At 40.4% G+C, this 25,882-nt stretch overlaps 1 protein-coding gene across 4 annotated transcripts in view; it reads left to right on the plus strand.

The window, feature by feature from the left end:
• Window positions 1-1,054: 1,054 nt before the first annotated feature.
• Window positions 1,055-25,882, plus strand: part of diaph2 (diaphanous-related formin 2) — an 814,006-nt gene continuing 789,178 nt past the window's right edge. For all 4 annotated transcript variants that reach the window (XM_080187721.1, XM_080187724.1, XM_080187722.1 and 1 more), the window contains exon 1: window positions 1,055-1,553. In XM_080187721.1, the coding sequence (XP_080043847.1) occupies window positions 1,440-1,553 (114 nt within the window). In that variant the 5' untranslated portion in view covers window positions 1,055-1,439. The remainder of the gene's footprint in view (window positions 1,554-25,882) is intronic.

The raw sequence follows: 25,882 nt of genomic DNA on the forward strand, positions 1-25,882 counted from the left end.
ACAATCCCACCCAGGCCCTACCCCCCCGTATCCCTACATATTATACCCACTAATCCCTCTAACCTACACACCCCTGGACACTAAGGGGCAATTTCTTAGCATGGTCAATCAACCTAACCTGCACATCTTTGGACAGTGGAAGGAAACTGGAGTACCCAGAAGAAACCTATGCAGACACGAGGAGAATGTGCAAACTCCACACTGACAGTGACCCCAGCTGGGAATCGAACCCATGACCCTGGAGCTGTGAAGCAGCAATGCTAACCACTGTGCTACCATGCTGCCCATTCCTTCTGAAATTCCAAATTTCCTTTTGAACGTTGCTATTGCATTGACCTCCACTACCATGGTAAAGGCACATTTCAATCCCATGAGATAGTGAAAAAAGTAAACTGGGATTCCGAGAGGGAGAAAGGGAGAGCCCCCTCACAGCAGAGTTTACACCATTCTGTTATGTACAGCTTGTCAAGCTCATTCCTGACCCAGTGTTGGAAACACCAGGTTAAAGTCCAACAGGTTTATTTGGTAGCAAACGCCACTAGCTTTCAAGGCTTTTCCCCTTCGTCAGGTGAGTGGGGAGTTCTGATCACAAACAGAACATATAATGACACACACTCAGTTTGCAGAATATTGATTAGTTTGCGAATCTTTACAGAAATTCAAGTCTTAAAGGTGCAGACAATGTGGGTGGAGATAGCATTAAACATAGGTTAAAGAGATGTATATTGTTTCCAGACAGGACAATAAGTGAGATGTTGCAAGTCATGGCGGTTACAGATAGTATGACATTAGCCCAAGATCCCTGTTGAAGCCGTCCTCACGTGTAAGGAACCTGTGCTGAAAACACATGTGGCGATCAGACGGCTCGCCGCTGACGTCACCCCAAAGGAACTCGGAATCTCCGCCCCCTCCCCAGCCCGCGGAGGAAGGGGGAGGGCTTTCTGATTGACGTCATGACCAGCCAATAGGTGGGAAGGGGGTGTGGCCTAGCCGCAGCGGAGGGGGAGGGGAGTGAGGCGGGGCCTGGCGCTGCGCCTGCGCAGTTGGGTGCTAACGGCGCTGGGTTTGACAGGAGGAGGCGGAGGCGTTGCTGGTGTCGTTGACGCCGCCCGGGTTATGGCCAGAGGGCGCTGAACTTGGGTTCACCGGCGGCTGGACCAGAGAGCGAGTGAGGGGAAAGAAAGAACCGTTGTCTGTGTTTATGTTTTGCAGGAGCGTGGATTTTTTTAAATAAAAAGGGTTGAAGAAGCGTCGGGGAGGAGGGTGTGTGTGTGTGTGTGTCTGTTTGTGGAGGGAGCGCGCGAGGGCAGTTTGTCTGGGCCGGGCCGGGCCGCCCAGCGCCGACACTTGTAGATAAACACACACCCTCCCTCCTGCCCTGGGAGGAGAGGCAGCCCGGCCGCCACCATCCTCATTCCACTCTCCCTCAACTATTCAACATGGACGGGCAGCAGCAGCCGCCGGCAGGAAACGAGTCACCGCCCCGCAGCAGGGACAGGTCCTCTTCAAAGAAGAAACCCCCCGAAGATGACCCGAGAAACAAAACCAAGCTGGTGAGTGCTCCAACAACCATCTCACGGGCTTCAGTTACTTGTGCTTTTCCCCTACCCTTGCTGAATTGGTGAATTAACAGCTTGGTCCAAGCAAAGTCAGATTACAGTGCAATTGCAGGCCCTTCTGATTGGTGTTTGCCAAGTGTACACCAGCGATATCTGTTGCACTTCTGAGCGCTTTGAGACCTTCATTATTTCAAAATCTATATATATAGTTTGCTGTCAGGTGCAGAATTGCATTGATCAGCAGCTTGCTCATTTTTTTGGCGCACATATTGCTGGATGAATCTTTTCGTCATCCCCCCAAGTTGCACAACCCTCATGTGACATCCTGAGGGTTAGCGTTTGTTTGATGAACGTTGTGAATTTCGACGATTTGTGTATCTAAAATAATCGGAAAAACACAACATACGTCCGATACTTATCATGTGTGGAGCAGGAACCACCCACTTTAAATCTATTCCCTGATAAAAGGCTACGTTCATTTTGACATGTTAGTATACCACATCCCTTGTGCAACAACCACAACCCTGTGCCCAAGATTATAATTTGATTCAAATTTCATTAATACATGGGACTGGGAACATTTGATGTCAGAGAAGTGTCTCTAGATGGAAAGACTAACTGTCTTGCAAATCAGAACAGAAAGGAAGGACAAGAAGTTGGCAGCTTTCTCAGTTCATGTTGATGAATAACTGATGCCAAACAAAAACATATAGTTACTAAATATAAACGTGGATTTCAAATCTACTTTCTGTCATGCCCGTTCCTAATCAACCAGTCCAACTTGTACAATTCCTTTTTGGATAGAAGTCTACAGAAAAAGTTTAAATGAGTAAACAGTGATATAGTGGCGTAACTACTGCAACTGATGGCCTAGCAGGATGACAAATTATTGAACACACGTTTCTTTAAGACTAAAAGCAGAGAGAATGTGTCGAGTTGGATAACATTTTCAAAGAGTAGGCATGATGGGCTGAATGGCGCCTTTTTGTGCAGCCTGATTTTATGTCACCACTCTGTCATAGTAATCAAGAATAATCCAGATGCTTTAGGGACATGAGTTCAAATCCTGCCACAGCAGCTGGAATTTGAATTCACTTCATAAAACTGGAATATAAAGGTAGCTTCAGTAGTGAAGTTATCACCTATTGTAAAAATCCATGTCTGTTATGGAAAGAGATCTGTCATTCCTAAGTGGTCTGTCCTATGTTGGCTTTAGACCAATAGAAGTGTGGTTGTCACACAATGCCACACGATTCAAGGGCAATTAGGGATTGGCAACAAACACTACATCCCATGAAAGGATTAAAAAAAATGCTTAAAGCGCTGTTAGGTCAGACACACTGTTTGTCAAGAAAACTAAATACATATCTTGTAAATACTTTTTAAGCCAGCAAGTCCACGGATGTAAAAATTTTATGTACTTAAGGGGAAGCGATTGTGGTACTTTGTGTTAATGATGAACTATTAAATCACCAAAAGTGCTGATATTAATTAATGACTGAAGGGTTGAAAGAAAGAATCCTGTAATTAATATACTCCAATTTAGTAACCAGTTACTGATTTTAAAAGTAAACATATATCAATTTTTGGAAACTTCGAAATGAACAATTAGGCACACTTTTTACACTTCCCATGTGCATTACATGTGTTCATTAAAATATATAAAGATACAGTCATTTGCTTCAGTGATGTGCCAAAGAAGGCTCCTTACACAGTATAGCTTTGGTTTCTTTCAAATGAACTATCAGACCTATTGCTTGGGCTTATGTTCATTCTTCCAGGAATTGGAGTCTTATCTTGATGACTTGCTAATGCCAAACATAAACATTTGGATGCCAAATGTAAAAGTGCAGATTTCAAGACCAAACACTGTGCTTTGATGTTTTTCTACTTTCCTGCAAGTTCATACCTTCCGAATTGGTTAGAATTATTCAACTATTGAAATTCTTTCTTTTTGTAATGTAATTGGTCTGTTAACAATGTTTTAATCATTGTAAGAACAAACCAATGTTCGGCAGCCCCACCCACCCATTGAGTTGTGTAGTCCATTCCAGCATTGTGGCCTTTAACTGAGTTACTAGTCTTTATTCTGGCATTCTTCTGAACATTAAAGTGCTGCTACTCAAGCGTATCCAGTAAAAACAATATAGTGGTTTCGCCAATCTTAATATGACGCTTTCTAGGGTAGCAAAGTTGCCAGTGAACTATATGATTAATCTTTGTAAGGTAGCTTTTTGTTAATTTACTTTATACAGTTGACCTTCCAAAGAAATAAGCAAGCCTAACAGGCAGTTGCTTCTTGAGTACATGATGTGACTTGATTTAGCGTGTTTGAAGACACAGTGGTTACTGTACTCAGCAGTGGTCTCATCCTGTTATGAATTTTAAATATTTTTGCATCCTGAATTTTAACTAGCTTGTTATTCAGGAGTTATGCACCATTTTTCTCAAACACGCTATTGTTTTACAGTTGTAACCTATTTAGAATTTTCAATAACTACATACCAAAAATAACAGGTTAGATATCAGGAGAGGAACACTTCACTGGCTGGCAAGTGTAGGATTAGGATACGTGATCATAACATTAAAGCCAAACATTTTGGTGAAATTATGAAACACTCCTCTCAAAGGGCAGTAAAAAATTGGAACTCACTTCCTCAAATTGATATTTATGCAAGATCAGTTAATTTTGGGGTAGCACAGTGATTAGTACTGTTGCCTCACCACCAGGGACCTGGGTTCGATTCCTGGCTTGGGTCACTGTCTGTGCAAAGTTTGCACATTCTCCTGTGGTCTGTGTGGGTTTCCTCCGGGTGTTCTGGTTTCTTTCCACAGACGTGCTGGCTAGGTGCATTGGCCATGCTAAATTCTCCCTTCTTGTTACTCGAACAGGTGCCGGGGTGTGGCGACTAGGGGTTTTTCACGGTAACTTCATTGCAGTGTGAATATAAGCCTACTTGTGACTAATAAATAAACATTAACTTTAAAGTTGATATTGATAGAGTTTTGGTAACCTTTTAACCTATGAAGGGATGTGTGGCAGAGTTAGTTATTTGGAGTGAAGTCACAAATCGGCCACCTCAGTAAATGAGGGGTGAAATGGTGAACCCCTGTTCGTATCTTGGCTGCCAACTTTTTAACTTGGTTGTTAGAATTAATTTTGACATAGCGGAAATTCTTAGGCTTCAATATTAGAAATTCCAAACAACTGCAATCAAAATCAACTTCATACAGAAAGCGTTATTGTGAATCACCTAAAATTTAGATGTGATGGCTAAGTAGTTCAAATTGTGGCTGGATGCAAAGTGTTTAAAAATAAACTCAGTATTGCAAATACTGTTTAAGTATGAGCTTTTGTGCAAATTATTCCACTCACTATTTAATGTTTCAAATAAAATAAAAACATAAGAAATAGGAGCAAGAATAGGCCATCGGGCTCCTTGAGCCTGCCCTGCCATTCAATAAGATCTTGGCTGATCTTCCACTTACCTGCCTGCTCCCCATAACCCTTAATTCCCTTATTGGTCAAAAATCTATCTACCTGTGACTTAAACACTTTTAATGAGGTAGCCTCCACTGCTTCAATGGGCAGAGAATTCCAAAGATTCACTACCCTCTGGGAGAAGAAGTTCCTCCTCAACTCTGTTCTAAATTGATTCTCCCTTATTTTGAGGCTGTGCACTGGTAAGTGGAAATAATCTCTGCTTCTACCCTATCTAGCCCCTTCATTATCTTATATGTCTCTATAAGCTCTCCCCTCAGCCTTCTAAACTCCAACGAGTACAGGCCCAGTCTACTCAACCTGTCCTCATAAGCTAACCCCCTCATCTCTGGAATCAATCTGGTGAACCTTCTCTGCACTCCCTCCAAATCCAATATATCCTTTCGCAAATAAGTGGTTCAGAATTGCCCACAGTACTTCCGTTGTGGCCTCACCAGTACCTTGTACAATTGCAGCAAGACCTCTCTGCTTTTATACTCCATCCCTTTTGCGATTAAGGCCAACATTCCATTTGCCTTCTTGATCACCTGCTGCACCTGCAGACTGGGTTTTTGTGATTCATGCACAAGGATCCACAGACCCCTCTGCACAGTAGCATGTTGTAATTTTTCACCATTTAAATAATAGTCCATTTTACTATTGCTAAATGTCTTGGTTCTTAAACCAAGGAATATAGGGTTTTTGTGCAGCTGATGGCCTGATAAAATGGCAGATTCTTGAACACACACTTCTTTAGGAATAAATGAAGGGGAGTGTGTCAAATTGGATAACTTTTTCAAAGAGCAGGCATGATGGGCTGAGTGGTCCCCTTCTGTTCAGCATGACTCTGTTTCACTATGTTCCATTAAGTAACGAATCAGTTCTGTACTGAATTGTCTTCATGCACAGATGACTCAATGTGCTCGTGAAGTAAAAAATAACTGATCTTAGCTTTTTTTTGCACAAGACTTGATTGACAGGCAAGAGTAATGGCCAATAGCAAATTTTACAATTTATTTTTGTGGTTACTATTGTCTGAATTAAACATAATACAGCAAATGTTGAGATCAACATTTAGCTATCATCTGATAGATCTATGGCATCTATAAATGAATGGGTGCTTACACTTACTCCTTCAATGAAATGAATGCTGCAGTGTCACCTGAGTTTCACTATTAACACAAGAGGAGATAATTGCTATTGCTCTGACTCTGCCTCTTTCCAAGATGTAGATCAAAATAAGTTCAACTCTCATAAATGGAAGGAATTCCAGAAAATGTTAGCTGAATACCAACTTACAAGTTTTGGTACTCTGTCTTTATGTCTGTATTGATTTACTAAATTTTGATTTAATGAAAATATTTCATACTACTATTACAACTTCCATACTCTGATCTTTTTCTTGAATGGTAGTTCTCAGTACTAAGTAGCTGAGGCATTTTTTTCTGCCAGCTAAATTTGTACAAAAATAATTCTAAATGAGTAATATGTGAATCCAGAATCTCAGAATTGTTGCAGTGCAGAAGGAGGTCATTCAGCCTTCATGTCTACTGGTTCTGTGAATGGGAATTATGATTTAATGCTGTTCTCCTGCCTTTTCCCCATATTCCTGCACATTGCTTCTGTTCAGCTAATCATCTAAATGCCCACGTGAATGCCTTGATTAAACCTGCCTCCATCATACTTCCAGGCAGTGCATTTTAGACCTGAACAACTTGCTCTGTGTAAACATTTTTCTCACAATGCATTTGCTTCTTTTGCAAGCCATTTTAAATCTGCCCTCTTATTCTCAATCCTCTTATGAGTGGGAACAGTCTTAACTACTGTCCAGCTGCCTAATGATTTTGACCACTTCTATCAAATCTTTTCTGTTTTATCCCCACAGTTTACAGTGGAGTAGTTTTGTGTATTGATGTGCTAAGGTTCTGTAGGAGTCTACTCTGACCTTAGTTACAGCAGGGGACTCCTAAGATTCTTAAACACATCCCTGAAGAGATCAAAAACATCCCCACTGACTGAGTGGAGACCCTGGCTTGTGAACAACCAAAATAGAAAAGGTTTATTCGGCAAGGCAGTGAATACACTTCATGCAGAGAGCACACAAACCTCCAAACACCTCTGCATGACCCTTCAAATGTCACTGCATTTTGTTAAGTCTACAGTTGGCACATTGGATGTACAAGCCATCTCCAAATCCATTGAGCTGTAGTGAAAGCAAGTCATCTTCAATTCCAAGAGACTGCCTAAGGACGAGTGGGAAATAATTTATTACCAAGTTTCACAAGTGGTTACTTTACTAAGATTGTAAGTTCAGAATGACAAGAGCTAGTAATCGCACATTTGTAGCACAGTTCAATTGAAATTAGTTTCAACCAGGCAGTCTGCTGTTGTAGTCTGTGTGCAACTCAGGAGAGAATTCTATGCAACTGTGCATGTACAGAGGTCCTCTCCCATGGCTGCACCTGCTTATCATTTAAACTAACTCTGGGTATGATTTTTTAGAGGTATTAAGGTGTTGGCATTTTTTTAAACCTAGTCTGATGCTCCAAACTATGTTGAATATAATTGACAATAATCTCTCTCACCACTACTCTGTGGTGTTAGTTTGTCCTTTGACTCTAGAGACTTTTACTACAGTTTTAATGTTGTGGTAAATTGAAGCTGTTTTGTACAGATGTTACAAGTTGTATTACATCCTCGTGTAGGCTTTAATTAAGTTACAATTGTACAACCACTCTGTTTAATTTTGTATAAGTCTTGTCCTTGAGAAGTGTTTCTGTTTTCCCAGCAACGTAAAAATAGTAATATGATTCATATGAAATGATACATTTCATAATAGATTTGTCTGTTCACAGGCTTGTTGAAGTTCAGTTCAGAGTGAAATGCGATATTCCCCACATGGAGTCTACTTCTGCTCCAGGACAGGATATACTATATCCTCTAGCCATTTGAGCAGATTTCGAACATGCCTTATGTATTGCGCATTTGTGCGGCAGTGATCACATGTCTCATATCTTGACATCCATGATACATGCATGTCCTGGAATGTGCTTTACTCGTGATAGCAAAGGCTTGATTTTTTTTTAATGCTTGTTTGGATGACTTAATCAAGACCTAGATATGTCTTGTTGGGAACTGTTGATATACACTTTGGTTTATTACTGTGTCATTAAATGTATCCTACTTTCTAACCAGTGAAAGAACAGTTATGCCTTGGCTCAAATGCTCGAGCAGTGATGTACAGTAATAAACTAATCTCAAAATCTATTTATGAACTGTAAATATTAGAAATAAATGTGTGACAACTTGGGATTAATGCATTACAATATCAATATTAATATATACATGTATCTACTTCACAACTAATGTATTTTCCATTTTCTTTGGCGATAGTAATTGACCATTCGGATGCTTTGCTGTTTTAAAACCATAAAAATCAAACTGAGACTAAAAAAACATTGAGGCATCTCTGTTCATTCAAGTGAGACTGATACCGATACTGGGACAGGAAATTGCTGTAGCAATGGGATAGGCTCCGCCTGAACTACTGAGACCTGTGTCCAAATGCAAAGGATAAATGGAGAGATGGCAAGTTTTTCAAACTAGTAAGGGGGGAGGGAAGCACCTACTTGAAGCGCAGCCTAAACGTAAACAAACAGGGCAGGAAAGAATAAAATAGTAGCAAACATTGAAGGCAAGGGAATGACTAGTTTAAAAAAAACTGTTAAACGTAAGTTGAAAGGAAATCCTATTAAAAATGAATTAAAATATCTATGAAACAATGCATACAGTGTGTGTTAAAACAGGAGAGCTGGAGGTAATCATACCTTGGAAAGAACCAGATGTAAGTATTATTAAGATAAGGCTTCAGAGAAATAAGGATCAGGCTCCAAAATTGTAGGGATAGCATTTTTTTGAAAACATAGGAGGGGAAAATAAAGAAGGATGGCATATCTACTTCAAATAAAAGCAAGGCAAAAGTAGAATCCACTTGGATAGAGATGAAAGCTAATAAGGAACCAATCACATGAATAGGTGTGGTTTATAGACTACTTAACAGCAAACTTGAGGTGGAGGAAGAAATGTGCATACCAATGAAGGAATTGCGCATGAATGTCCTCTACTTTGATATTAAAGGTATATAAAGGAGATAAGGAAATGGAGTTCCAACAGTGTCCAGAACTACTTTTTCACCCAATATGTAAAAAGCCCAAGAAGGGAAGACTTTCTATTAAATTTAGTAGTGGAGGAATGAACCCGAGTGGATGAGAGAAATAAAATTCGGAACATTTCAGCAATGCTGACCAAAGTATGATGAGCTTTAAGTGATGATTGAGAAGGATGTAAGGATGATGAACACCAGGTTAATAGATTGGAGAAAAGTTGGTTTTGAGCGGCTGAGAATAGAAGGTGGGAAAATAAAACAGGTAACCATATGCCCAAATAATAATATAGAATAACAATGGGAAACAGCTAATGTGTTTGGTAGTACAGAATTGAGCACTTCTGGGGGGAAAAAAAGCATGCTATCAAAGCTTTTTGTCTTGCACTCATCAGAATAACTCACAAGCTTGGCTCGCTACTTTGGTGAGTGCAAGAAGAAAAACTTTGAAATCATGCCCCTTTCAGCAATACTTAAAACATTGTTCAGCAGAGTGTAGGAAAAATACTTTCTGCTGAAAGGAAAGTACAAACTAAAATGGGCTTCATGGATGAACAAAAATGTAAAGGAACAGTTAATGTGCGCTTCCTCTAAAAGTTAAGTCTGTAGATAGTACAGAGGAGCACATGAGAAGAATAAGTATGAGAGAGCGCAGTAACTAGTGGGGTTCTGCAGGCATCAGGGCTGGGACCTCTGTTGTTCGTAATATATCTAAATGACTTGGAAGAAAACATAGCTGGTCCGATTAGTAAGTTTGCAGATGATACTAGGAGTGCTGGAGTTGTGGATAGCACTGAAGATTGTCAGAGAATACAGCAGGACTTAGACTGTAAATTGGGCGGTGAAATGGCAGATGGAATTTAATCCGGACAAATGCGAGGTGATGAATTTTGGTGCATTCAGTTCAGGTGGCAGCTATAAAACAAAATGGTGGAACCATCAAGAGCATCGACACACACAGATCTGGGAGAACAGATCCATGGGTCCTTAAAGTGGCAGCACAGATGGAAAAGGTGGTGAAGAAAGATGGCATGTTTATCTTCATTGGAAAGGGCATCGAGTAAACAAATTGGCAAATTAAGTTACAATCATATAAAACGTTTGTTTGGCTACATTTGGAATACTGTATCCAATTCTGGTCACCACGTTACCAGAAGGATGTAGAGGATTTGGAGGGAGTACAGAGAAGGTTTACCAGAATGTTGCCTGATATGGAGGTTATTAGCTATGAGGAAAGATTAAATAAACTGGGATTGTTCTCTCTCGAAAATCGGAGTCTGAGGGGCGACCTAATAGAAGTTTATAAAATTATGAGCGGCACTGATCAGAAGAAAAGTTGGAAGTTTTTTCCCAGGGCAGAAATGACAATTGTAAAGGGTGGGGTGGGGGGGGTGCGGGGGAGCGTGCGTGGTGAGGTAAGGTTCAGTAGAGGTTTGCAGGGGAAGTTTTTCACACGCAGGCTGGTAGGGCCCTTGAACGCACTGCCAAGTGAGGTGGTTGAGGCAGACACGTTAGTTACATTTAAGACTTAGCTGGATAGACACATGAACAGGTGGGGAATAGAGGGATACAGGCAACTGGTCTTGATAGAACATGATCGGCTGAGCTTGTTGGGCCTGTTCCTGTGCTGAACTGTTCTTTACTCTTTGAGTGAATTAAAAAATCAATTAGGAAGGCAAAGGGAAACCATGGAATTAAATTATTAAAGAATATAAAACAAAACAGTAAAACATTTTACAGCATCCCAATAACAGAAGGAAGCCATTATTCCATCCCTTCATGGGAATGGGACCATGAAGGGATGGAATGATACCACATCTAATGATAGAGGTAGCAGAAATATTAAATAATTCCAATTTGGTATTCACCAAGAAGACAGGGAAACAGAATAGGTAGCTATAACGTTGTTCATCTGTCATCATTCAATGAGATAAGAGCCTTTATAATAAAAGGCAATGTACTGAATAAACTAATAAAATTTAAAAGAGAAAACATCCCCTGGTCTGGATGGATTACATCCATGTATTTTAAAATAAACTTCAGGAATAGCAAAGGCAGTACTTAATACTCATAGCTAATCATTTGTTGGATACTGCTGCAGTGGACTGTCAGATAGCTCATGTAATTACTGTATTTAAAAAGGAATCTGAGTATTTCTGTGGAATTATAGACCAGTCAGCTCAGCATTAGTAATAGGAAAAACATGCTGGTATTCTAAATTAGAGAATAGATGGACATCTGGAAAATTCATTAAAAATAGGCAACATGGATTTCAAAAGGAAAATCTTGCTTGACCAACTTTATTGAATTTTTGAGGAAGTATCATAATGTCGACAATGGTAATCTACTGTATGTCATCTATCTGGATTTTCAAAAAGCATTTGATATGATGTTCAACAATAGACAATGAATAAGGGATATTGTGGAGTCAAGGACAGCTGGCAGAGTGGATTGCTAGCTAGCTTCAAGATAGAAAGCAGAATGTGGAAGGAAAAGGTAGTTCTCCAAAGGGGTAGAGGTGGAATGTGCTGTTCCACAAGGGTCAATACTGAGATGACGACTGCTGTTCACTATTTGCATTAACAGTTTCGATCTTGGAATCCAAAACACTATTTCCAAGTTTAGTATTGTGGAGTGGGTGGTGGTTATTAATGAAGAACTTTGCGACAGATCATAGGACTTTGTAAACTTGCAGACTGACTAAATAATTGACAAATGAAGCTCAACAAGATAAATATGAGGTAGTGTGCTTTGATAGGAAGTACAACGAGGTTACTTATTAGAAAGCACCAGTCTTGGTGTTGGGGTAGAGGAGCAAGGGAATCTTGGAGTACAAATATACTGCTCACTCAAAGTTGGGTCATAGGTTAGCAACGCCATTTAAAAGAGCAAACCAAGCATAAGGCTTTTCTTCTAATGGGAAAGAATTAAAACAGTTGGAAGTTATGCTAAACTTAACTTGGTTAAGCCACACTTAGATTATTGTGTGCAATCCTGGTTGCCATTCTAGAAAAAGGATATAGAGGCACTGGAGCAGTTGTAGAGTCATAGAGGTTTACAGCATGGGAACAGACCCTTGGGCCAAACTCGTCCGTGCACAGTTTTTATCACTAAGCTAGTCCCAATTGCCCGCATTTAGCTCATACCTCTCTATACCTATCTTATCCATGTAACTGTTGAAACTCTGTTTAAAAGACAAAATTGTACCTGCCTCAACTACTGCCTCTGGCAGCTCATTCCAGACACTCACGAGCCTCCGAGTGAAAAGAATTGCTGCTCTGGACCCTTTAATATCTCTCCCCTCTCATAAGAACATAAGAACATAAGAAATAGGAGCAGGAGTAGGCCATCTGGCCCTTCGAGCCTGCCCCGCCATTCAATAAGATCATGGCTGATCTGTCGTGGCTCAGTTCCACTTTCCCGCCCTCTCCCCATAACCCTTAATCCCCTCTCTTATCAAAAACCCATCAACCCGCTTCTTAAAAATATTTAGCGAGGCAGCCTCCACCACTTCAACGGGCAGAGAATTCCAGAGATTCACCACCCTTTGAGTGAAGAAGTTCCTCCTCAACTCCGTTCTGAACCGCCCCCCCTTTATCTTGAGGCTGTGCCCCCTAGTCCTACTGTCTTTTTTGAGCGGGAAGAGTCTTTCCACCTCTATCCTATCCATCCCATTCATCATCTTATACGTCTCAATGAGATCTCCCCTCATTCTTCTAAACTCTAACGAGTACAAGCCTAGTTTATTCAGCCTCTCCTCATAGCTCAACCCCCTCAACTCCGGTATCAGCCTAGTAAACCTCCTCTGCACTCCCTCCAAGGCCAAAATATCCTTGCGCAGGTGCGGCGCCCAAAACTGCACACAGTACTCCAGTTGCGGCCTCACCAATGCCCTATACAGCTGCAGCAAGACCTCCCTACTTTTATATTCAATCCCCCTCGCTATGAAGGCCAGCATCCCATTCGCCTTCCTGACCACCTGCTGCACCTGCAGGCTGGGTTTTTGCGACTCATGCACAAGGACCCCAAGGTCCCTCTGCACCGTCGCCTGCTGCAGTTTTTCGCCCCGTAAGTAATAGTCCTTCCTACCATTCTTCCTACCAAAGTGGACCACCTCACACTTGCCAACATTAAATTCCATTTGCCATTCCTGGCCCTCACCTTACATCTATGCCTTCTAGTTTTAGACTCCCCTACCTTTGGGAAAAGATATTGACTATATAGCTAATCTATGTCCCTCATATCTTATAGTCCTCTATAAGATCACCCTGAGCCTCCTACCCTTAGTCTATTCAGCCTCTCCTTATAACTCAAACCAACAAGTCCCGGTAGCATCCTAATAAGTCTTTTCTGCACTCTTTCAAGTTTAATATCCTTTCTATAATAGTGATCAGAACTGTACACAGTATTCCAAGTGTGGTCTTACGAATGTCTTATACGACTTGAACAAATCATCCCAACTCCTTTATTCAGTGTCCTGATCAATGAAACCAAGCATGCCAAATGCCTCCTTCACCACGCTGTCCACCTATGACTGCACTTTCAAGGGGCTATGAACCTGTACTCCTAAATTCCTTTGTTCTATAACTCTCCCCATTGCCCTATCATTAGCTGAGTAGGTCCTGCCTTGATTCGATCTATCAGTATGCATCACCTCGCTGTTACAGTTGATGAGGCTGATATACAACCATGCGTTTATTTTATGTCAGCGGAGCATTGGCAGACAGGATCGCTTTTCTCTGCAAGGAGGCTGAGAGGGTGACCTAATAGAGGTCTTTAAAATTATGAAGGATTTTGGCAGAGTGGATACAGAGAAAATGTTTCCTCTTGTAGAAAAAAACTTAGAGGCCATCAAAAAATGCTCATGATACCAAATAAACCTGATGTTGTGAGACTTCTTACTGTGCCCACCCCAGTCCAACACCGGCATCTCCACATCATCAAAAAATGACACACATCAAGGAGAAAATTCAGCTGATGGCTTGCTTCTTGGTTGTAGATGTGGAAAGCAAGGACTTGAATTTTGATCACATTTGAACTGCTACTTGTACAAATGGTTAGTCATTAAAATCAGAGCATGTTAGGGGATAGTTTCAGTTTCTGAGAAGGTTATAGTTTACAGCAGAAGGTATAATTCATTGGCATATAGGAATCAGTGGTATGTGATAGATCTTTTACATAGCAGCCACATTCAATGGGACCAAGTCAACTCTTGAAGTTGATTTGGATGAATTTCTTTTCAATTCATGTTTTTATTTGATGCTTAATGTTGAACACTCAGTATCTTAAACCTACTCCATCATTCAGTAGGGTCATGGCTAATCTAACGCAACTCCCATGTTTCTGCCTAGTCCCCATATTCCCTGAGAGATCAAAAATCTATTGATTTCAGTCTTGAAATCTGCTGCTGACTTGATATAGGCCTTTAAATTTATGAAAGGTGTTGATAGAGTAGAAACAGAGAAAATATTTTCTCTTGTGAGAAAAGCATAACCAGAGGCCGACAATGTAACTTCATCACCAAGAAGTCCAATAAGAAATTCAGAAGAAGTTTCACCCAGAGAGTGGTGAGAATATGGAACTCGCAATCGCATGGAGATGTTGAAATGAATAGTATGTGTGCATTTTGGAGAAGTTAAACAAGCATATGAGGGTGAAGGGAAGAGAGGGTTACAATAGTAGGTTTACATGAGGAAAGATGATTGGAGGCTTGAGTGGACCATTAGTGCTTGCATGGACTGGTTGATCTAAATGGCTTTTCTGTAGGAACAGCCTGTGTAACCATATGGCTAACCTTTAGTTATTTTTATTTAATGGAAGTAAAGGTGATCAGTAAGGATAGGCACCAACATCTGCACAATCATTCTCAACACTGGTGCCCATCAAGGCTGTGTCCTCAGGTCTTTATTACACTCCTTATACACCAATGACTGTGTGGCCACATTCCCCTCCAATTTGATTTTCAAGTTTGCTGATGACACCACTGTAGTGGGTTGGATCTCAAATAATGATGATACAGAGTATAGGAAAGAGGTAAAGAAACTGGTGCAATGACAATAATCTGTCCCTCAATATCAACAAAATTACGGAGATAGTCATTGACTTAACGAAGTGCAGTGGAGGACATGCCCCTACCTATATCAAAGAGGACAAAATTGAAATGGTCGAGACCTTCGGTTTCCATGTGTCCAGATCACCAACAATCTGTCCTGGTCCCTCCATACCGACACTATAGTTAAGAGAGACCACCAATGCCTCTACTTTCTCAGACGACTAAAGAAATATGGTATGTCCACTATGACTTTTACAGATGTACCATTGAAAGCATTCTTCCTTGTTGTATCACAGTTGTATGCTCCTGCTCAATCCAAGATCGCAAGAAACTACAAAGGGCCTTGAACAAAGCCCAGTCCAACCAGCCTCCCACCCATTGACACTGTCTGTGTCTGTCTGTTGCTGCCTCAGAAAAGCAGCCAGCATAATTAAGGACCTCATACACCCTGGGCATACTCTCTTCCACCTTCTGCCAACAGAAAAAATATACAAAAGTCTGAAGACACATGCCAACTGACTCGAACAGCTTCTTCCCTGCTGCCATCACACTTTTGACTTACCTTGGACTTACCTTGCATTAAGTTGATTTCTCTCTACAACCTCGCTATGACTGTAGCACCACATTCTGTGCTCTCTTATTTCCTTCTCTATGAATGGTATGTTTTGTGTAGTGCGCACAAAGCAATACTTTTCACTGTTTACCAATACGTGTGACAATAAGTCAAATCAATTTGAAAATTCAAGTTTTAATCTTCATTTTAGCTGTACATCTGCCAATGTTTGTAATTTCCAATTTTGTAACATTAAATTGTCAGGTAATCTTCTCATTGTTAAGACTTTAAATTAGGTTCAGAATATTAAAAAAAAGTTAGATTTCAAATCTGATTGTGGTGGCACACTGGTCAATATATCTTCTGTTAAGTGTTTCTTTGGATGATCCGACTTCTACTCATTAGTGTCAGAAGTAGGCCTATATTAACATTGCAATGAAGTTAATGAAAATCTCCTAGTTGTCACACTCTGGTGCCTGTCCGAATACACTAAGGGAGAATTTAGCACGGCCAATGCCCCTAACCAGCCTGTCTTTCAGATTTGTGGGAGGAAACTGGAGCACTAGGAGGAAACCCATGCAGACACTGGGAAGATGGTGATAGATAATGACCCAAGCCAGGAATCCCTGGTGCTGAGACAGCAGTGCTGACCACTGTGCTGCCATGCTGACCATGATTCAGAAATATGATTTCTGGAATAATAGTGACCCATTGTGCCTCCAATTTAGCTTGAGGGTCTTTCATGTTAAATACTTCACTTGTAGGTTCAGTCTGCTAACAGCATGCTGTTTCTTGGCAGATGGCCTGTTTCGTTTTGTGTGTGGTTGCATCACAAAGGAAATAGATTTCCCAATAACAGCAGAAGGAAATGTACTTCTTGCATGTTCCTTAAATTATGAATACTTGTGTGCTTTCCATATAAAAATGGATGAAGTTGTGGTCAGTGTTGAAAGACTGCACCCAGCAATTATCCTGTTAATTATGACCTTTTTACTTCATGTGGAAAAATTCCCAATTATGGAAGGGCACTTATTTGCTCTACATAATCATGAGGAATGCCCAAAGATTAATTGAAGCATAATTGTCAGAGTTTAAAGCAGTGTTAATTAAAAAAAGGATATTCCCTTTGAAGACATAAATTGCAATTTTGGCCAAGCCACAAAAACACAGGCCAAAACACAGTGGGTGGGATTTTACGGCCTGGCTCACCCTGAAGCTGTAAAATCCCATCTGAGGTCAAGGAACGATTTCATGGTCCGTCCCTCACCTGCTCTGATTCCCATGGCAAATGGGAGCGTAAAATTCGGGCCAATAGGTTAGTACTTGCAGTTATTCCATTTATGCTTATAAATGGTGGAGAATGCCAAAAGCAAATGATTTTTTTCATTAAGTAACTTCAACAATTTTTTAGCATTTGTAAATGTTTTCCAAAAATATTTCAGAAAAGTAGAAAAATTGTTTGTGATACAGTAGATCTAAATCACAATAGCACATTCTAACTCTCGACTTTATGTCACAAAAGTTTGGAGTTTTTTATTGCTGTTGAGAGGTTGATAAATTTGTTTAGATTTTGTGTTTTAATTTTGTATAATTAAAAGTTTTGTACATCTTGGGAGCATCAAACCATCAAATCAGTGAATCTGCTGTGTTTCGAATTGGCAGTGGCTGACAAGTAAAGGATCAATAGTACTGTCTGAGTAGAATTATTTCGGTTTGACAGAACAGAGCTTTACTTCCAGAAACATGAAACATTCAATGTTGGAGCGTTTTCCAACCCTTGTTTTCAGGCTTCAGTTAAACATTTTAATATTCCAGGATTTTCAAAGAATGTTCTTGACAATTGGCACCAGGCAATTGTTTCCTTTTAAAACAACCCATTTCCTATAATTTATTCAATTTAAGCTTGTACATATTGGTATTTGTGAAGCTATGTACCACATTTTTAATTCGTAACTTCCTTACCAAAGGTTGAATAGAATGTGGGACTTGTTCCCACGATGAGTGATTTGAAGTGAACAGCAAAAAGTGGAAGCTAAATCAATATAAGGGAGAAAGGAATAGAAGGTTTATGCTCTTAGGACTAGATAAAGAGGATGGATGAAGGTTCTTAGAGGCATGACCAGTTGGCCAAATGATTTGTTTGTGTTGTGCATTTTGTGTAATTCTAAGCAAGTTGCATTAAAGCTTTCTAACAGCACTGATGGGGCCTATTCGATCCATCATTTCTACGCTTGCATTCTTCAAGTGTACTTCAGATAGTCCCATTTCTTCCTCTGCTTGTGCACTGCAGCCCTGATTTTTTTTTTAATCTTCAAATAACTATCCAATTTGTTTGAAAGCCACGACTGTGTCTCCAACAGGCAGTGCATTCCACACTCTAAGACCTGATTTAAGAAGTTATTCCCTTATGTCGCCTTTGGTTCTTTTGTCATTCACTTTAAAGCGATGTGCTGTGGTTCAGCTTTTTCAGGTGAATGGCAAAAGAACCAAAGGTAATGTAATTAAAGCAGCATGTGAGATGTTCTTTAAAGAAAAACATTTGTTCCTGTTCTTAAGTCAAGCTTTTTTTTTGTATCCATAGTTATATATTGGCTGAGATAATCAGTTTTGATTTGGTTTATTATTGTTGTATGTATTAGCATATAGTGAAAAGTATTGTTTCTTGCATGTTATATGGATAAAGCAAACCATATATAGACAAGGAAAGGAGAGGGTGCAGAATGTCGTGTTATGGCACATCTAGGGTGTAGAGAAAGATAAACTCAATGCAAGATAGGTCCATTCAAAAGTTTGATGGTGGCAGGGAAGAAGCTGTTCTCTAGTCAGTTGGTATGTGACCTCACACTTTGGTATCTTTTTCCTGACGAAAGACGATTGAAGAAATAACATCTGGGGTGTGTGGGGTCCTTAATTATACTGTTTGCTTTGCCGAGGCAGCAGGAAGTGTAGACAGAGTATAAACAGTGTAGAGGTGTAGAGAGGCTGGAGTCAATAAATAGGAGTCTGGCATGGATGTGGTTGTTATCTAGATAGAACATAAAACACTACAGCACAAACAGGCCCTTTGGCCCACAAGTTGCGCCGATCATATCCATCCCTACTAGGCCATAAAACTATCTCTAACTCCCAATCCCATTAAATCCCATGTACTCATACAGAAGTCTTTTAAAAGACCCCAGTGATTTTGCCTCTACCACCACCGGCAGCCAATTCCACTCACTCACTTACCCCTGACATCTCCTCTGTACCTGCTCCCCAGCACCTTAAACCTGTGTCCTCTCGTAGCGACCATTTCAGCCCTGGGAAATAGCCTCCGAGAATCCACCCTATCTATACCTCTCAATATTTTATAAATCTCTACCAGATCGCCTCTCAACCTTCGTCTCTCCAGAGAGAAGAGACCTAGCTCCCTCAACCTATCTTCATAAGACATGCCTCCCAATCCACGCAACATCCTTGTAATGTTCCAGGGTTGCCTGCAGGGCCAGGGAGATGGCATCTGCTGTGGACCTCTTGCGGCAGTAGGCAAAGTATAGTCCAGGCAGTCCAGGAATCTAGAATTGATTTGTGCCATGACTAACCTTTCGAAGCACTTCATAATGATGGATGTCAGACTCATGGACAATAGTCATTAAGACGTGTTGCTTGGCTGTTCTTTGGTACCGGGATGATGGTCATCTTCTTGAAGCAGATAGGGACCTCAGATTGTTGTAAAGAGAGGTTGAAGATGTATGTGAATACTCCCACCAGCTGATCTGCACGGGATCTGAGTGCTCGTTTGGGTACCTATCCAGGCCAATCGCTTTTCGTGGGCTGACCTTCAAGAAGGCTGCTCTGACATTTGCAATGGTGACCTCGGATGCAGGTTGACTCGAGGTTTCTGGGGTGGAGGGCATCCTTTCACTGACCTCTTGTTTAAAATGGACATAGAATGCCTTGAGTTAATCAAGGAAGCGTGCACCGGAACTGGAAATTTTACAGGTCTTCATCTTGTAGCCCATATATCTTGTAGACTTTGCCATAGTCAGCGGGGGTCAGTGTGGCTAGGCTGGGTTTGGTACTGCCTTTTGGCATCTTTGATAGATCTCCTTAGCTCATATCTGGCTTTCTTTATAGGTCAGGATTGCCTGATTTGAACACCTCAGACCTAGACTATCCCTGTTCATCTATGGTTTCTGGTTGAAAAAGACCTGGATTTGCTTCTTTGGCAAACAATCTTCTATGCACTTGCTAATGAAGTCAATTACTGCAGTGGCCTCCTACTCCAGGCTGTTTGCGGAGTTTTTAAATACTGACTAGTCCACTGATTCCAAGCAATCAAGTAGGAGATCGCCCAATTCCTCAGACCAACATTGCACAACTTTCTTTGACAGATTCTTCTGCTTCAGATTTTGCTTGGAAGCTGGGAACAGGAGCATAGCCTTGTGGTATGATTTGTCAAAGTATGGGAGGGCGATAGAGCGGTAGGTATGTTTGATATTTGTATAACAATGGTCTAGGATGTTTGGGCCTCTGGAGCAGGACGCGTGTTGGTGACAACTTGGTAGGACACTCTTGAGCTTGGCCTGATTCATATCAAGGCTATTTGTGGTGGTGTATGTTTCGTCCAGTGCGATCTTCACGTCTGAATGGGGTGGGATGTAAACTGCCATCAGGATAATAGAGGTAAACTCCCGCGGAACACAGTAAGGGTGGCATTTTCGTTCAGGTAATCTAAGTCTGGGGAGCTGAAACTCACCAGTATTGCTATATCTAGGCATCATGAGATGTTGCTTAGGAAGCAGATCCCAACTCCCCTAAACTTGCCTGAGGCTGCAATGTGATCCATTCAGTGGATTGAAAAGCCCTCTGGTTGTAGGGTGCAGTCCGGTGAAGCATGAGTGAGCCATGTGTCTATGAAACAGAACACACAGCAGTCCCTCAGTTTTCTTTGAAAAGTGAGTCTGGCTTTAAGTTTGTCTCACTTGTTTTTCAGAGATTGGACATTTTGCAAGGAGTAAGTTGGGGGCGGGGGAGCTTTGGGACTGCATTGTTTCACCTTCACCTGCAGGCCTGCATGTTTTCCACACTTCCTGGAGTGACTGCTTCTTTTTGAGTCTGGATGAGAGTAGTATGTGGTGTTAAGGGTATAGTTGTATCCATTGTGGTTCTTCATTTTGGTTGATGTGTGAATGGAGTTGTGATAAAGATAAAATAGCATCATCGTTATTATTTTGTGAAACTGACAGCAACTTCTAGTATCTGCACAAATGAAGTTCATTGAACGTTTTGCTATCACTGATTCTCTGCTCTTCCAGAGGATGCATTGTTGAAGTCTTCAGAGATGGGGAATCTTCAGAAATCATTGACTGACATCATCCCATTTAATACTCTAATGTTGTTAAAACACCCACAAAAAGTTATGTTTTGTCACTAAAACATTAACTCGGTTGCTTTGTTGCTGAGGTGTTTACTGTGTTGTAATATTGTGATGTGAATACCAAAGATTTTGAATGGATTTTGTTTGATACGTCAACTTCATATGTGAATTTCCCAATCTTTATTTCAATCTCCCAAGTTTTATAAAATGTGAAATATAATCCAGTGCATTTCATTTCCGGATTTGTTGTTTTGTGAGATGTCTTCAATGGGATTGGCTGTTTATCTTGGTTGATGAAACCCCTTGCTCCTCTGAGATCCCCTTGGTGCCTTATTTAAATTCATGTTGAAAGAAAAGGAATGGACAGTTTTCTTTGTGGTCAACAGTGTGTTGTTGCTGTGCCACTAATCTTAATATCCAGTCACTTGGTTTTGCACACTGCTAATGTCTTCCACAGTTTACAGCCATTAATCATTTTGGAAAAATGCCCAAAAATGTCTCACATTTGTCCAAGGATCCAATGTTAGCTCTGAACTTGCATTGCCTGTGATTTGTGAATCTACTTTTTATAGTTAAAACTAGTGAACCACTAGTTTGCAGGTTGCTAGTAGTGGCTTATTGCAGTGTATCCTTAATTTGGGTGCAAGTCTTTTCTGCAACTATTAATCTTTCATCTGGTGATATCTGAAGAACCGTTAAATCCTTGTTTGCTTAAATTGAGATACTGTAATACCCTGTATCTCCTTTGGAGAAAGGAGGGAAAAATATCAAATATACTCATTTGCTGAGTACTTCTGATCATCAGAAGTTCAAGATGTGTTTTCTCGAAGTGCCATTTTCTGTTCTGGTAGTCAGTGCCTACATTTTCACTGCCAAGGTCAGAGGATTAATTCTGGATGAAATCTTCCCCTAAAATGTTTAATCCCAAGCTTAGATGAGCATCCCTCAAAACTGTTTATTTCCAGGTCACAAGTCCAAGTTTGTAGCTGGTCACCAATGTTTCCAAATTAGTGTTTTTATAACAGAGAGCCTAGCTGATGATATATATGCATATTTTGCTTTTAACATTTTTGTAGCCAATTGTAATTTTTTGAATGAAACTTCAGATGCAAGACAACATTGCTGCTGTATTTCATTAATTTTTGTGAATTGAAAAAATCTTTGCCAATTGTTTTAATGCTAAGCATAATGAGGCTTCTCCTGGCACCCCCATCTCTGGTCACAATCTCTTTTTCTGGAATAACCTAACCTCATAAAATTGTTGATAGGCTAATTTTTGCATTTCTGTGTTACAATTTTGAGTTTGAGGGTGTCAGCACTGACTTTTTTGTTACATTAATGAGAGAGGAGCTAAGCAGATGTGGTGTTTGATTTCTGGAAAGTAGAAGCACATAATATGTATTGACTGACTATGCTACTTCACCCTATTCCAAAATCTTTGGGAAACTCAAAGGAGATAGATGATCATCATTTTCATATGGGATTGGAATTCAACTTTAAAATGCAAGAACACAAATTGGAATATTAATGTGGCTTCCCAAACCAAATGAACCAACTGTTCTAAAGATCTAAGAATAGAGCTTTCTAGTTTGAGGAGGATCTATTAGAAAAAAAATGCATTTAGTCCATGTGCACCAGATATAGGTCACTTCCTTCAGACCAAACATTTGATCAGAATATTTCAGTAATATTGAAGCATCTGACAGCAGTTATTGTGTGCAACAAATGCTGACTTTGCTCATGTAAGAAGGTAATGAAGGTTGAAGTTTTGGTCCCAGTTGCCTAACTTGCCTTCGTTTCCTGGTAAACTGGCATCAGTGAATAATAGAATATTTGACTTCAATACTTCTCCTTTTAGCTTCTCCCATTTTACTTCAGGTCACCACAGCGTTGGGTTGATCCCCTTCTCCATCCCACTGTTTAAAGTTCTCACCACCACATTCTTCCATCTGACCTTAGGTCGCCTTCTCCTTCCTGGCAGTCCTGTTTCCATCAACTGTCTTACCACAGTTGTCTCTTCTTTTTCTGTCTCTCAGAGCAATAGATGATCATGCCATTTCAATCTCTTAGCTGCTTTCTTCAATGTCTCTTGTTACAATTTAAGGATTTATAATATTTTGGGAATGTGTAGGATAAAATGATGGTCATATGACCTGTCCTGAAGTCTGCCAATTAGTAATCCTGGGTGGTTTGACTGTTAAGCCATCAAAGGAAGGTTTTGATTTCTTTACTGGAAAGAAAATGTCAGGTGTTTAGGCTTGAAGATAATGGAAAGGCAGCTATGATGCTGGGGGTTGACTTGTCTCCAAAAGCCTTAAAGGTGTTGAAAGTATTGGGTCATAAACAGTTGGACTGTAAACTGACCATTTACTTCAAAGTTAAATGAGTTCAAGAAGTTGTTTAAGATCAAGTGTAGTATTGGCGTCCCACACTTGCTAGAAATCAATGAGGTTACACTGGAGGGAGTGCAATGCCTACTCCGATCAACTTGGATCATGTAGATCAAGCCCAAGACAAGAATAGACTTGCCTGTCTTGTCAGCTTGGATTTGGAATGCTTCATTTGTTGAGACTTTGAATTGGATACAACAAAAAAAATGAGTTCAAGAAGATTAATGTATTTCATGTTGCCATGGAGAAGAATACAAAGGAAACATTTTTTTGTGATGAAATTACAAGCTTCCCAACAAATCAATAAATATCATAGACAGCTGTTTTAGTGCAGTTAACAGAGAGGAGGCTGCCTGACTTTGCATACTATCACAGGAGGGAAATGGTTTCTTGTTGAAGAGAGGCAACTCTTGGGTCTCTGGGAGGTTGATCCTGACCTGGCCAGAAGAGGAATCAGCAGGGCAGGCTTTACATGTAGTGAATTTGGGCAATTCTTCAAAACCTATTGGAAGTGTCTATAGGTGGTCACTCAAAGTTAGCACTTGATGAAATGGGAAAATGCAAAACAATTGGAAGCTGTGGACAGTGTGCTACAAGGCTAATTGCATGGAGAGTGTGATGTACAGGAGATATAGAAGAGCATCGTTAAGAGTTTGAATCTGAACAAATTTTGAGCAATTTAGTAAGCATCAGGAGTTACACTTAAGGCAGTTGGAATTCAGTTCAGATGGTTCTTGTTCCTCACTGACCGTAATGACTCTGGAAGCAACTCGCTTCCTTCAAGTCTTTAATAATCTTTACAACTTCACTCTGATTTTTTTTCCCTAGGCTCAATATATTGGATTCATATATTGGGTTTTTGGTTGACTGATCCTCATAATTCAATTAGTTTGTCAGAATGCTTTTTGGCGATCATCCATTATGTGAAACTTCTCAAAAGAGCTGCAGATTGACTTGTTGAATTTCTCATGTCAGCAAGTTCATGAAATTTTCTGGTAAAGGTTTAATGCTAAGCTGGTGGGGTTGGAGTACATTGAACATTCATAATCCCATTTGCCACTGACACTAAAATATTGAGAGTTACTTACATGTCAAAATAATATTCTGTGCTGCTAATTGGAAGAATTGTCAAATTGAACAAAGAAAATTGCAGCACAAGAACAGGCCCTTCAAGCCTGCACTGACCATGCTGCCTGACTTAACTAAAACCCTCTACCCTTATCACTCTATTCCCATCCTATTCACGTATTTGTCAAGATGCCCCTTAAAAGTCAGTACGGTATCAGCTTCCACCAACTCCCCTGGTAATGAGTTCCAGGCACCAATCACCCTCCCTGTAAAAGAATCTGCCTCTTACATCTCCTTTAAACTTGCCTCTCGCATCTTAAACCTGTGCCCCCTAGTAATTAACTCTTCCACCCTGGGAAAAAGCTTCTGATATCCACTCTGTCCATGCCTTATCATCTTGTAAACTTCTATCAGGTCGCCCCTCAACCTCCGTCATTCCAGTGAGAACAAACCAAGTTTCTCCAACCTCTCCTCATAACTAATGCCCTCCGTACCAGGCAACATCCTGGTAAATCTGTTCTGTACCACATCCTTCTGGTAGTGTGGTGACCAGAATTGAACACTATATTCCAAGTGCGACCTAACTAAGATTCTATAAAGCTGCAACATGACTTGCCAATTTTTAAGCTCATTGGCCCGGCTGATGAAGGCAAACATGCTGTATGCCTTCTCGACTACCTTCTCTACCTGCGTTGCCACTGTCAATGACTTGTGTATCTATATACACCCAGATCCTTTGCCTACCAATACTCTTAAGGATTTTGCCATTTACTGTATATTTCTTATCTATATTAGATTTTCCAAAATGCATTATCTCATATTTGTCTGAATTAAACTCCGCCACCTAGCATCTCTCTGCCCAAGTCTGCAACTGATCTATATCTCGCTGTATCCTCTGATGGTCCTCATCGCTATCTGCAAATCCACCAACCTTTGTTGTCCACAAACTTACTAATCAAACCAGTTACATTTTCTTCCAAATACACATACACATTTTTTTATACAACAAATTGTGTAAGTAGTTTATAAAGAAGCTTTTCCTCATTTGCCTATTTCATATTTGACTTCTTGAGCAGAACAGCAGCTTTGAAACATTTACCTACAATAGATGATTGTGTACAAAATTCATAAACTTGCATTGTGGTTGTTGTTTCTACTTTATCTTATAATGCAGTATTTTAATAGAACCAATATTTAAGATAATAGTGAAATCAGCAAAGAAACGGAAAATGATAATGTACTGCAGTGCAAGCATATT

This window comes from Carcharhinus amblyrhynchos, chromosome 4, assembly GCF_965287045.1.
Source record: "Carcharhinus amblyrhynchos chromosome 4, sCarAmb.v2.hapA, whole genome shotgun sequence".
NCBI classification, from domain to species: domain Eukaryota; kingdom Metazoa; phylum Chordata; class Chondrichthyes; order Carcharhiniformes; family Carcharhinidae; genus Carcharhinus; species Carcharhinus amblyrhynchos.